The sequence below is a fragment of the Diadema antillarum genome, unplaced genomic scaffold, assembly GCF_040938485.1.
Source record: "Diadema antillarum isolate AM-2024a unplaced genomic scaffold, OU_Dant_1.0 scf00000057, whole genome shotgun sequence".
Classification (NCBI taxonomy): Eukaryota; Metazoa; Echinodermata; class Echinoidea; order Diadematoida; family Diadematidae; genus Diadema; species Diadema antillarum.
In genome coordinates, this window is record NW_027270946.1 from 2,318,520 (window position 1) to 2,331,855 (window position 13,336).

The 13,336-nt window shown below is 39.0% G+C and overlaps 1 protein-coding gene across 1 annotated transcript in view; it reads right to left on the minus strand.

The window, feature by feature from the left end:
* Positions 1–13,336, minus strand: part of LOC139715883 (uncharacterized) — a 71,753-nt gene that overhangs the window by 24,989 nt on the left and 33,428 nt on the right. The window contains exons 7-12 of the mRNA XM_071627433.1: positions 11,931–12,098; positions 10,669–10,863; positions 9,340–9,406; positions 6,684–6,878; positions 3,004–3,144; positions 1,704–1,808 (exon numbers count right to left, since the gene is read on the minus strand). Coding sequence (XP_071483534.1) covers positions 1,704–1,808; positions 3,004–3,144; positions 6,684–6,878; positions 9,340–9,406; positions 10,669–10,863; positions 11,931–12,098 — 871 coding nt within the window. The remainder of the gene's footprint in view (positions 1–1,703; positions 1,809–3,003; positions 3,145–6,683; positions 6,879–9,339; positions 9,407–10,668; positions 10,864–11,930; positions 12,099–13,336) is intronic.

Consider the following 13,336-nt stretch of genomic DNA (forward strand, 5'->3'; position numbering starts at 1 on the left):
TCGACGCCGGCGAGTTCATCCCGCTAAAATCGGCGCTTACTGAACGCTTTGCGGTCTCTGACTAGAGGTACGGTAAATCTTTCCTGATCCCCACAGGCATTTCAGGGACAAGCTTTTTCCCCTCGGAACACAGCCAGCCATTTCTCACGGTGAGTATGATTCAATATGAGGGTGCAGCTGAGATATGTGGCCAGAAGCTTATGTGTGAAAGGAAATTGTGCATCCTGTCAACAGGCCATTGACACTTCTCAAGTCAATATATAGCAAATTTACACTTTTTACAGAGCTGTCTCAACAAGGTAGTTGTTGCATTTTACATCTTATTTGCATGACAGGAATTAGATTTTGTACCTTACAAATTACATTCCCATCTATCGTTTGTACTTGGATACAGTTTTCTGTTCTAATCTGCATACACATAGCATGAGTGTGCAGCACACTTTCAATCTTTGATAGAAGTATTCAATATCGCACATACCTGGAACAAAAGAAATGCAAGACTCCCTCTCCTAATAGCAAGAGTTCATCGATTTGAAATAAACACCATCACAAGCTTATCAAAAAATTTTATACAAATACTGGTTAATTCAATGTAATATACCGGTATATAAAAAAAGTGTCTACTGACATATATGTGGGCAAAACCATCCAAGCTGCTAAATGATCGGAGAACATCCAATAAATGTTCTTTCTTGGTATTTCAATGTGGAATGACCTATATCTGTACAAAGATAGCAGCTCAGGCAAATTTATTTCAACCAGCAATTACAAACATTTGCACAAATCCTTCACATCAGTAATAGGCCAGCTTACCACAATGTGTGCAATCAAGCACAAAAGTCCAAGTATTTTGCAACATACGTGATGTGCACTCAGATATTTAGCGAACAGTGACAACACTGTTCATGTTGTAACCTTTGAGAATGGTCAATCGCAGCCTACTGGGCATGGGATGTATATTACACGACGAATCATCACATTTTACTATTTACATTACATGAAGTTTTCATCTGCATGGAAAAATGTGCTACCCATGACGATCATCTAGCAATTACTCATTAACATACTGTCTGTCTACGATAAACCAAACAAAAAAATGCTCAACAGAATTGACATTGTTTCAAACTGTTCACATGGCATACTGGCATTTGGGTCACAGACCACAAAAATTGCATAAAAATCAGCATTTTTAGCATCGTCATCACCATCAATCATCATTGTCATTACTTTCACCAGCATCAAATTCATTCCGATCACCATGTGATGCGACAAGACATAGATATGGGTGAGATGCACTGGGCAGATTGCTGTGACATGATACATCATTGTTTCTACAAATATCTGCACCGAACACTAACAAACGATGTCGTATGTACTTCAAACATAATCAAACGAATCACGTTTCTAATGCATGATGAGTGGTAATGAAAGTGAATGAATCTGACTGGACGTATCCATTGCTGTGGTCGGTAGAGATTGCGTGAAACCACTGTCACAGATAGTCCTTAGAGTGACAGCGAGACAAACACAATTACAACTTTCTTGAAGAAACTAATTATAACTTTCTTGAAGGAACTTTCAGAATTCGAAAGATTAGCTCTCCATTTCTTTAGCACGTGATAAACGGCCAAAGAACTGACATGTCCACAGCCAAATTGTCCGAATGAAGTATTCCAACAGACTAGGAGGAATATCGAACTTACTTTTCCGGTATTTTGTCGAGATTTCAGTCACGCAGTATGAAGGGAACCAGCCCATACTGTGGGCAACTCTGCCCTGCCAGAAATTGTATTCTCCGATAGCGATAACTGCAAGGGAGAAAAGTTTATCACTCATTCTCTCGCATGGTACTACCAGACGGAAACAAGTACAGAGGGAAGCTTTGAGTGTGAGTACACAGTATGTGACACATTTATCTTTTAATTCATTCTATAGTTGGTGCAACAAACGTCTCTTTTCAAGAAAATTGGCTCAACTTTTTGTTTTCAATTTCTGTTTAACCCTCTCCGTGTCAGGAATCGTGGACAGTGAGTACAACGCTATGGGGTTTTCTGTGCCAATGAGCATCAAAAGTGGACAAAGGGTTAACAGCTCACAGACACTCTACGTGGTAGAGTGCTATCAAAACAATGATTATGTGCACCTCACATCTGATCGTCACGAGGAAAACCAGGAAAACCAGAAGTAATTCTTTTCTCTTTTTTTTTTTTTTTTGGGGGGGGGGGAGGGTGGTGGTATGGATGGGTAATCACCCAACGTTACGCAATTGTTGGGACTTCAATGTTAAAGCGTACACAATAAAGGGTTCAATTAAGATTCCTTTTGGCTATAAATGGCTTGTAAATCGGGCAGCCATCCTTATCTTGCAACAGACACAAAATACAATGCCATTTTCGAGCGAACAATGATGGCAAAGTCATCAAAAGTACCTCAGTCTGCAGCCCGCTTATCACTAGTATATCATTTGCCAACATGATCCTCCTCAGAGGACATGAAACGACTTGCTTCCTTTGCAGGATTACGTGAACTCTTCAAGTCGACTCTTTCCATGAACGGAGTGACAAAGCGGCAAACTAATGTGCAGCGGAGGTCAGAGTCACAAACGTTTATGACGGGCATACAACAATTACGGGCTGCATTTACGTCTGTCGTCCCTTGATGTGTCAATCAAGCAACCTCTTTCATGCTCACATACAATGTACATGATCTCAAGTATGGCTTGGAGACAAGCATTGAATAATTGTAAACATGATGCATTACAAAGGGGGGGGGGGGAGAAACATTCTGACTGAATTTGTATGTCTCTGAGCATAAGATGGAACATTCCATGCGATCAATTTCAACTGAATCAAAAATAATATTCAATCTTACAAATTGTTGAATTTATTCAAACAAGCTCTTTACAAATAACAAACAATCCCCCTAAAAAGATAATTTCTGCTGAAAAGATTTTTCACCGGGACTCTGCAGGTTAAGTCAAAGAATGCAACACATGCCACGTACCTTCCACATGGTCCCCCTTGTGCAGCGACAGTTCCCCCACTTCCTGGGCGGAGTAGTTCTGCTTGGCCATGTAGTACCGCCCCTTGGGGGCTTCCTTGATCTTCCGATGGACCATCGGGTCTTGCCCAGGATGAACTCCCACTAATCGACGGCGATGCAGGGAAAGAGAAAAGGTGAATGACATATGCATCATTGATACATTCAGAATGACTCTGAAAAATGTAATGTCAAATGCAATGAAAAAGTTTGCGCGTGTCTCTCAACAATGACAAAAAGGTGAGAAAAGAATGAACATCCAGCACAATAGTTTCAACAAATAAGGAAATAGTTACACTACACACGGAGTGAGAGACAGAAGGTCTAACCAAAGGGATAAATACAAACTGGATGAACTAGAGCACAAATTACATGATGCAACAACCCTGGAAAAACAAAAACAAAAATAAACACCGGTACAAAGTGAGACCTTGTCCATGAAAAACCAAAATCATGACTAACAAATTAGTAGTAACCTTGAAGAATGAGTGCTATATCCACAAGATTTATTTAACAGGTCACAGCTGTCAAATAAAAGACTTGCACTCTCCCCCTTTGCTCCCTCAACCACCCCCCCCCCCCCCCCCCCCCGTGCAGGCGTACACACACACACACACACACACACACACACCAACAAGAACTCAAATGAATCTTACTGATGGAATCTGAATAGAGGGAGAGAGAACAGTTTAAAGATATGGCAGCTACCTCTGTCCCAACAGCTTGCAAAAAGAAAAGAAGAAAAAAAAATCACCTCCCTCTCTACACAAGACAGCCCAGCCACACGAGAGAGACACTCCAACATGTGATGCGATACGGGAACGGGGGATGGCATACGTAGCTGTTTTGACACTGGAGGGGGTTTATGAGGCGACGAGAATAGCTCTTGACTAATGTCTCCTTTGAGGTCGAGACCTCTTCTATTTCGGGGAACGCAAATCTGAACGTCTGCTACATACTCCCATCTCCACCTCGCCACATGGTGCTCTAAACCTCAAGTGATTTTCGTTACTCACCGCAAACTGACGGAGGGGTGGGGACGGAGCAGTTTTCCTCACTAAAACCCACACATACGGGCAAGGAAAGAGGTACTTATAAGCAAACACCAATGGACTTTCAGTTTATCTACAGTGCATAAACTGGGGGGGGGGGGTGGAGTGAGGAATGGAGCACTTTTCCTCACTAAAACCCACATATACGGGCAAGGGAGTGGTAATTGTAATTCAACACCAACTGACTTTTACTTCATCAAGAGTGCGCAGCACCTATTTCATGGATTTAGTATTAGCTGTGACAGATCATCTGGAAGCTGCCAGAACCCCTGGAAAATTCATCTTGTTTTAGAAGAAGACTGACGAATATCTAACAAATTTGACAAAACTTACAGATTAAAACATAAAACATAACATATTACTACATCTTGTAAAAACCAAACCAAACAAGTACATGTGTACATATGGACGTGTGTATGTCAGTCATAAATTTTAATTGTTACTTGATATACCAGTCATCTCAGATTCATTATTTCATCCATATCACATCCCATCATCCATCCATTCATCTTTGCATCATCTCCTTCAGCTGTCATTTGTGATATGTTTTCCCATTTATCTGTTCCTATAGTTATCATGCTATGAATTGATCTACTGTATATCCTAAATGATTCAAGTGAGAGAAAAAAAAAAGGAGATATACAAAGAGACTGACAAACATACTGAGACAAACAACCAACCGCCAAGCACACACTAGGTACAATGTATTAGTATGGGTCCTTGTCGCTGCATAACCATAATAGTTCAAGTATATTACATTCAAGTATGTTTGCCACAAACCATTCCACACCACCTGTGTGCAAACTGTAACTTGATCTTTTTTTTTTTCTTTCTTTTGACAATCATGTTTATATCTGATCTTTATAGAACAGGTGTAGCGGCAGAAAATAGACTATCCTTTTGTATTTTTGTCACATTACCAGGATCGAAACAAGAAGTAATCAGAGCAACCACTTGCAGAGCTTGCTTTTATTTTTAGTTCATGAGAGCCTTTTTTTTAAGCATCTCAAGGGCAAGGTATGAAATGAATCACATCAAACCAGAAGCTTCTAATATGCCTCATTAAACAACAAAGAGTAACAAAAAACAAAATGCATAGTAAAGACATTACACAAATTTTGCATCTAGTTCAGAAAAATCTCATGTCTAAAAAGTTTAATACTTTTTTTCTTCCATGACATTTTTGGAGGAAAACCCGCCAAGCCAAACTATGTCTAAGACAATTTAAGTTAGCAACAGGTAATAATCACAGAGCTAATAATTTGAAAAACGTCAAAGCAAAGCCTGCAGTTGCACAAGATTGCAAAGTCTTGAGATGAAATGAGTTCATTCTGGATGAAATACCAAAGATTTAATACTTGAGGCATCAGAACCATAAATGAACAATCTACCACTGAGATGATATTTTCACACAGCAGTCCAAATCTTGTCCTGAATTCAAAGAGTACTCTGATTTCAAATTGGTTTAAAAGTTTCCTGCAATCAACTCTGTGGGATGATGTCTACAATAGTTCCATGTCAACAAGAAGCACAATGTATCAAAGAATACTGTAGAAGCTGTTATTTTCGCGAGGGTTTAATTTTCACGAATTTCGCAAGTCACAGTTGGATCGCGAATTTAACTACACGCGAAAATGTTTCCATGCGCTTTGGTAATAGTACATTAATGTTAGCGTCGGTTTCGCGAAAAACATCTCGCAAAAATGTCTATGATCTCCTCATTCGCGAAAATATCGGTACGTGAAAATAACAGCGTATACAGTACACAGTTGGCTGAATACAGCCACTTCGCCCTTCCCTTTCACCTAGTATGATGCCTTGAAGTCCATGTCAACCAGGAGAAAGTTTAGTCACTGAGTAGATATTTGCTCAGTTCTTGTCACTTTCAAAACATGAGATATGCAGCTGCTACATGATACATTGCACCAAACAGAAGAATCACTGTATTTTGTCATTCTCCACTTTCCTCACATCCACCCTCAACTCCCCCCTCCATAAAAACAAACAAACAAACAAATAAACAAACAAAAAAAAATGCCAAAAACAAAACAAAACAAAATACAACAACAAACAAACAAAAGAAACAAACAAAGAAACAAAAGAAACAAACAAACAAACAAGAAAACAAAGGAGAATCCATCTTCCTCCTCTTTCCTCCCCCACCTCAGGACAGTTTCTGCTATGGTCAAAGGTGAAAGGGAAATATTTTATGTTTCTGATTTGATTTGAGTTTGCTGTGAATGCTATGGCAGAGATGAATGCCTAGAATCAAGCAACCACAGGATGTGAAAACTGACAGCTTCCATGCTCCCTCCAACCCTCCAAAGAACTGGGTAATGAGGATGAAGTTCCTTGTGTAGGGGCACAGCCATTGCGACTAGGGGATTTGAACCAGGGACCTTGTGATTGATACTCCAGTCTATCCACAGAGCCACAAAAACTCCTCCCTCCTTTTCCACATCCCTCCCCACCACTCTCCACCAGTCCCCAGTTCCCAGATCTCACGCCCACCACCCATCCCCCGATCTCCTCCCTCCATCCCCCCATCTATTCCCCCCCCCCCCCCCCCATGAAAGTCTCCACCACTCTCACCTGCCGATCCATTGCCAATGCTCCTCTCCGGTGATCCTGGGATGGTGGCGAGGGACATGCGGGACCGGGGGCCGTACCGGTCCTGACTCTGGTCCAGAAAGGCCTGGCCCGACACCTGACTCAGCGACTGGCTCTGGCTGATGTAGTTTGCCCAGCGCCGCCGCTTGCTGTACGTGGGTGTGTCTTGTGAAGCATCTGTTGTTGGGAGAAAAAAAAAAGAAAGAGGATGTTCTTAATTCCTGCTCTATTAATATTACTACTACTGACACAAAGGCCCTAATTGCATACAAACTTATGAATAAACATATGAAATGAATCCAAAATTGATTTTTAAAATAGGCAATACAATATGAATAAATGCAATTTCACACTATTCTGCATTAAACCAGGGATTTGAAACTTCTCCTGAGTGCAACTTTTCCATTTAACAGTGCCCTTGATGAGCTGTAGTTGGCTATGGGCAACCTCTGACAGTGCTCTGAGGCCCAACTCCAGGACTGAATCTTGCTATTTTTGCACCACTTCTTTGCAAGGAATTACCAAGGATATGAGCATAGATACATCCATGCAAGCTAAACACTCAAGACACAAGAACTTGAATGCTTTTTAATATCTCAAGTGGCTCATTGCTGTGAGGAAAAAAACATGCAGACGAGAGCATTTGATATGAAGCTAAACATTTTCTAGATTGATAGAAAAAGGTTTCACTATCTTTGTGACTAGCTAGACCTCCTTGCTCTAATAACGAAAGAGTGCCTAATGTATCGGGTAAATAGAGTTACGTAGTATTGGGCATACTGGTTTCTGAATGATGCAATCACATGCATACAAAAAGAACTGGAATTGGAATTGAATGTGCAATATGATCACAAAAGTCTGGTAAACATTAACCTAAAACTAAAGTGCTAATCGCAGGAATATACACATTCATCTCTCAAATGGAGGAAGAGAGGTTTGATGATGATATCTTGCAATGCTGAAAAATTCAGTTGGTGCAAAAAGGTGAAGACGTGCAGCGCAATGCAATCGGTGCCATGCCAGCACAGTGCAATAATGTGCACACATTGAGGGTCATGCATTAATGGTATACCCAGCTGTAGAGTATGCAACATTACAAAATTAGTCCAGGCAAAGCAAGCTATAATCAAAATGAAGACTGGCATTTCAGGCTTTTTCTAAAACTTTCTTGCGTTACGATTTGCTTGGCCACCGTACCTAAGTCATTACATTAATATTCATTATGTACCTGGTTATAAAAAATTATCAAAATTCACTGCTTTTATAAAAATTCATAAACATTCACTGTGTTTATAGAATGCAATCAACTGCACCAAATTTCTAGGATTCAAGAAAGAAAATTGGACTGAATAAATTTCTTCTCTTAAATTTATATTTCAAACAGGCATATGTGACACTTTTATTGATGACCTTCATGGGTACTTTGCTGATTGTCAAACAATCATTTCACTATATTACACATACAGCTGGAACCCTTTGGCAGTGTTTGTTGTTTGTGGCAAGTGGTGGCACTAACTCATCACAAACATGCATTTTCAAGCTGTGGCACACTTTAATATACATTTCTCAGAAACTATTGAACTATGCTCCTAAGTTCTAAACTGCAGTTTAATTAATACACAATATCACTCGTAAGTTCTATGGTGCAGTTTGACATATACTTTTGCTCTAAAGTTCTAAAGTGCAAACTGACAGCTGATTTTGCTCTAAAGTTCTAAAGGGAAGTTTCACACATAATTTTGTTCAAAGTTCTACGGTGAAGTCAGACATACAGTTTTATTTTTGAAGTTCTGAAGTGCAGTTTCATTAAATTACACAAAACACATCTACAGCAGGCTTGCTTTGGTTGTTTGCAATCACAGCTTGATTATTTTAGCAACTTAATAAACAAAAAACATTTACTGCAAGTAGATGTCCACACATTGTATTTCTACATTTTGGGATCTCAAGTATGAGGAAACTGATTTTAAGATGAAGAGGATCAACTTGAACAAAAGCTTTCACAGCAGCAGCTAATGAATAAATTCCTTTAATGTCCTTTTGACAGTCACAAAGTCTTTTCATCTTCCATTCCTATACTATACTATACTATACTATACTATACTATACTATACTATACTATACTATACTATACTATAGTGTCCTATTTCTTCTGCTATTCCATCTTTAAATGTAAGCACAGCTGCATTATCATGAATGCAGTGGTTATATGATGCAAAAGCCATTAAAAAAATAAATCTTTGCATCACAATATAAGGTAAAAAGACCCATCCAGGTTGTTCCTAATCTTTAGATTACCAAGCATGTTGGTTTTTTAAATCAAGTTAAATATTGATATACCCTGTGATTGCATGTTGCTTTCTACTATACAGGCAATACTTCTGTTTCGGTAATAATGTTTTGTTCTTTTCTCCACAGGTGGGGTGCTACCTTGCACACACTTCACCCCCGAAGACTTCAGACAAACTGCAAAGATGCTGCAAACTTAAACAAGCTCGAGGCATGACAAGAGCTGTCACACACACGCAACTGCAAATAAAACGAACAAAAAATGCGGAGGAGAGGATGACGTCACGCTTACGAGACAGTGTCGGACAAACAGAAAGGGGAACAGCATGCTCACGTTTTGAATACGCACCAAGGGTCTGCCCAGAATGTTTTCGAATCAACTCCGCCAAATCAAAATTATTGGCAAGGATTGCAACCTGAATGACGAGAAGTAAAAAAAAAAAATGATGGCATTACAACATCACAAACATCAATGAATTGGCTTAATAGTTCTCTTTCCTCGGAAAAAAAAACACAAAAGAGAAAAACCCATGCAAAAACAAATACAAAAATTTTTCAAAGTAAAGACAATTATACTCAGAAACATAAGCAAACATCAATACAACAGACATACCTTTGAAATGAGATTATCTATAGTGCTAGTTCAGTTATCTTTTTTTTAGTATGGTAGAAATGGGAATATGTTTATTTAGGAAACATAAAGGGAAATGCTTGAGCATCAACATCAGAGAGAGAAATACAGACAGACAGACACTGACAGACAGGTAGACAGAAAAGGCATAAAACTTGAGAAGACCTGAGAAGAATAAGAAACCATTCAATTCTACAACTATCCATACTCATCTGATCAGACTAGCTTGATAAGAACAAAATAACCCTGCTCATGTCTGTTTGTTTGTTTGTTTTTATCAGCTCACTCAAAATGTGGATGATGTGACCATGGAAAAGAGTATTAAAGACTATCGGTGTGTCAGCACAGGATGTACCATGTCAGTCAGTTACTTGACTCTTCAGACATGACTAATAGTGGTCTCAGCTATGCGATTATGTAGTCACACATTTAAGTGCCTTGGGCTTTTTGTACACAGAAAACAGAAAGGTTGAATACTATGTTACAGGATATCCTTGAATATATTAGAGGCCAAATGGCTTAATCTACAATATATGTCTCTGAAGATTTCTTCACACATAATGCTTTTGATTTATATTTGGGAGAGTTGTGAAGATTCTGAAACGTAATCATTTGATATGAAATATGTACAATGAAATGAAATGTAATATAATGAAATCACCAAAATACCAAACAATATTGTTAACAAACATATCACAAAATACACAAAAGTAAAAAGAATCAGTACTAGCGAGCAGGCTCATCGAGGCTAGTCCTTTAACAAAATAATTATAATACAGATTTATTAAGTTTCCATTTTGAAGCATATTTGCAATACTTACATAAGTAATATTTCACATACATTTTTACAAGTTTTTATGTGGAATCACTCAAACGTAATTTGCTAAAAGATATTTTCACAACGATTTGCAAGAAGTGTTATGAGAGTTTGTATCTCTAAGATTATTACAGAAACCTCTCCAAATTATACTACCTGCTTATGACATTGATTGTTTACCAACATCAACACAAAAAATCAGGTGGAAGGGGTTTAGAGGATTGGGATACCTGGAATGGCGTCTGATTGGCCTTATTTTTGGCGCCCCTGTCGGCCCCTCTGTCCAGCAGCATCAGGGCACAGGCTTCCTGATTGTACAGGGCACTGACGTGGAGGGGCGTGTTTCCTGCCTCGTTGACCAATGAGATGTTGGAGCCATAGAGGAGGAGAAGCTTTAGAGCACGGACCCGCCCATAGCGACATGCCTGAAACAAAAAACAAAAAAAAAAATACAGACACTGCTACAACCCTCTTGTGCACAAAAGGGGTGATATCTCTTTAGAATGTATCATTCTCATATTTATTTTATGTATTTATTTATTTATTCATTCATTCCGTTTCATTTTTACAGGGCAGTCCTTTCAGTTAAAAAACTGATTTACAAAGGGGCCCTGCTTTGCATGGTAGAAGACAGAAAAAAACATTCCTTTGCAAAATTCTGAAAGAAGGATAAATATTTGAGGTCAACAAAAGATAAGCAGACAATCAATCAGAATATTCCAAAACCAAACAATTTACGGTTGCACCTTACATTTTGTGACTAGAGCAATGCAGCCTTCTTAATTGTGAACAATACAGGGTTAGAACACTGATCTACTGTTATCAAAGAGTAGTACAAGTAGCTGCCTGGTACAAGTCTAGACCAGCTCTGTTATCACTCATGAGATGTGAGCCAAGAACACTTGAACCTGCATCCAAGAAAGAGCAGGAGTCAATGACCTCCAATCCATGGCCACTTTCAAACAACAGAGGGCGGGCAATCGAAGAGAGGTACACCATAGATGGAATACCGTCCCCACCTGTGAATACAGGGGGAAACAAAGCTGCTCCCTGGCAAAACTGGAGCGAAGTGAATGACTGAGGTAACAGGTGTCCCCCTCACTTAGTCCCTGGAACAATTATAGATTGTAATTCCTTATAATCTTGTGGATTACAATTATTCTTTGGTGGGGATTATAGGATTATGACTTCTGCCGACCACTGGATTGTAAAGCTCATGGTTATTGTCGTAGCAAGTACACTGTATTTAGTAAAGGCATCTGTAAAGAATTATTATGAGTGAAGTGGCTAATGATACATGTATTTATTGTTTCAGTTTTGGCCTCCAATGTGATATTTAGAAAAAAAAAAAAAAAGAAGAAAAAAGGTTGAAATTTTGCAAAGAGTTATCCCAGAAGATTTAACAGGTTTCACACAAGATATTAACACTTTGTAGTCCCCTATCCATCCTAACATGAAGAGCTAATTCCAAGCTACTTCCTAAGCTACTCACATAGTGAATAATGCTCCAGCCCTGACTGTCCACCTGCGTGACCTCAGCACAGTCCTTCAGCAGCAGCTCTGTGATGTGCGGCTCCGAGTCCTGGATGATGCTGTAGTAGAGGGGCGAGTGACCTCGGTCATCCTTGGAGTTGGGCGACGCCCCCAGGTCCAGGAGAATCTAGTCATAATAACGAAAGAGAAATGATGGTGAAGGTGTCAAGAGAGGGCGCTAAACCACCAAGTTATCGCATTTCACCGCTCCAGTTTCCTACCGACTTATTCTCACCTGCCCACTCCTACACACACAACATGTCTGTGAATTCTTGTTTCAGGAGAATCTACTAACATACAAATAAAAGAAAGAGATTATAGGGAGGAAAACTATGAAGAAAGACCACCAGGACCTGACTGCATATTGACTGAGTACCCTTCCTACAGTCTTAAATTTACAAAAATTAGTCTACCACACTGCATTTGCATGGCAATCAATGACATTTCAGGATAAACTGTATCCAGAGTATTACAAACAAAATCACAATTTGATTTTCAGAAAGCACATTAAAAAGCAACCTCATTTGACACCACCAATAAAAAAGATTCAAAATGTACAGCAACATTCATAAAACCTATGGCAAAGGGCAACAAATGATGTGTTTCTAATCATCAAGCCTCTTCAGACCTCAAATTTGTCTTTTCAGTCCACTGAAAAAAAAAAATTGAACATGACATCTACACATGTTGCATATGATGTATGTAATGAACACAAAAACTGTCTAGTGTAATGAACTTGGTGAATCCGTGGCAGATTCTAAATATAGATCACAGACTTTAAATGATGAATCCACAAATGAGTTCTCTGTGGCTATTGCATTTGAAAGGTACAATGTACTCTCCATAGCTCATCAAGAGCACACAATACAACCTATTCCCTTTTGTTACTTTCAATGGCACATCTGGCATGTTCAAAATAATACAATGGAAACGAGCATGAAAGTAATAGCACAAAGAGGGGATAACATAAATTGAATATTAGTTGCCACCACTGACATAACATGTAGTCTTCTACCACTGACTGAAGGCATTGTCTCATACAATGGAGCTTTTTTTTTTTTTGGGGGGGGGGCACATTTGCTCAGTGGTTCTGCTCTCCTCTGTATATTTTTTTTCTTTGTATAATTGTTCTTTTTTTCATGAGGGGAACAACAAAAACAGCTAGTTTTTATACAGTGCATTTTACAGTAGTTACAGCAAGTATCTTAATATGCCCTTTACAGACTATTATTATGAAGGAGTACCCTTCTACAACTATATGTATCTGATCACATATTGATATCTATGCGCTCATACACAAATTTCTGTTTTAAGTGTATCAGAATGAGCAATATCTATTAGCACACCTGCAAACAACAGCCACAA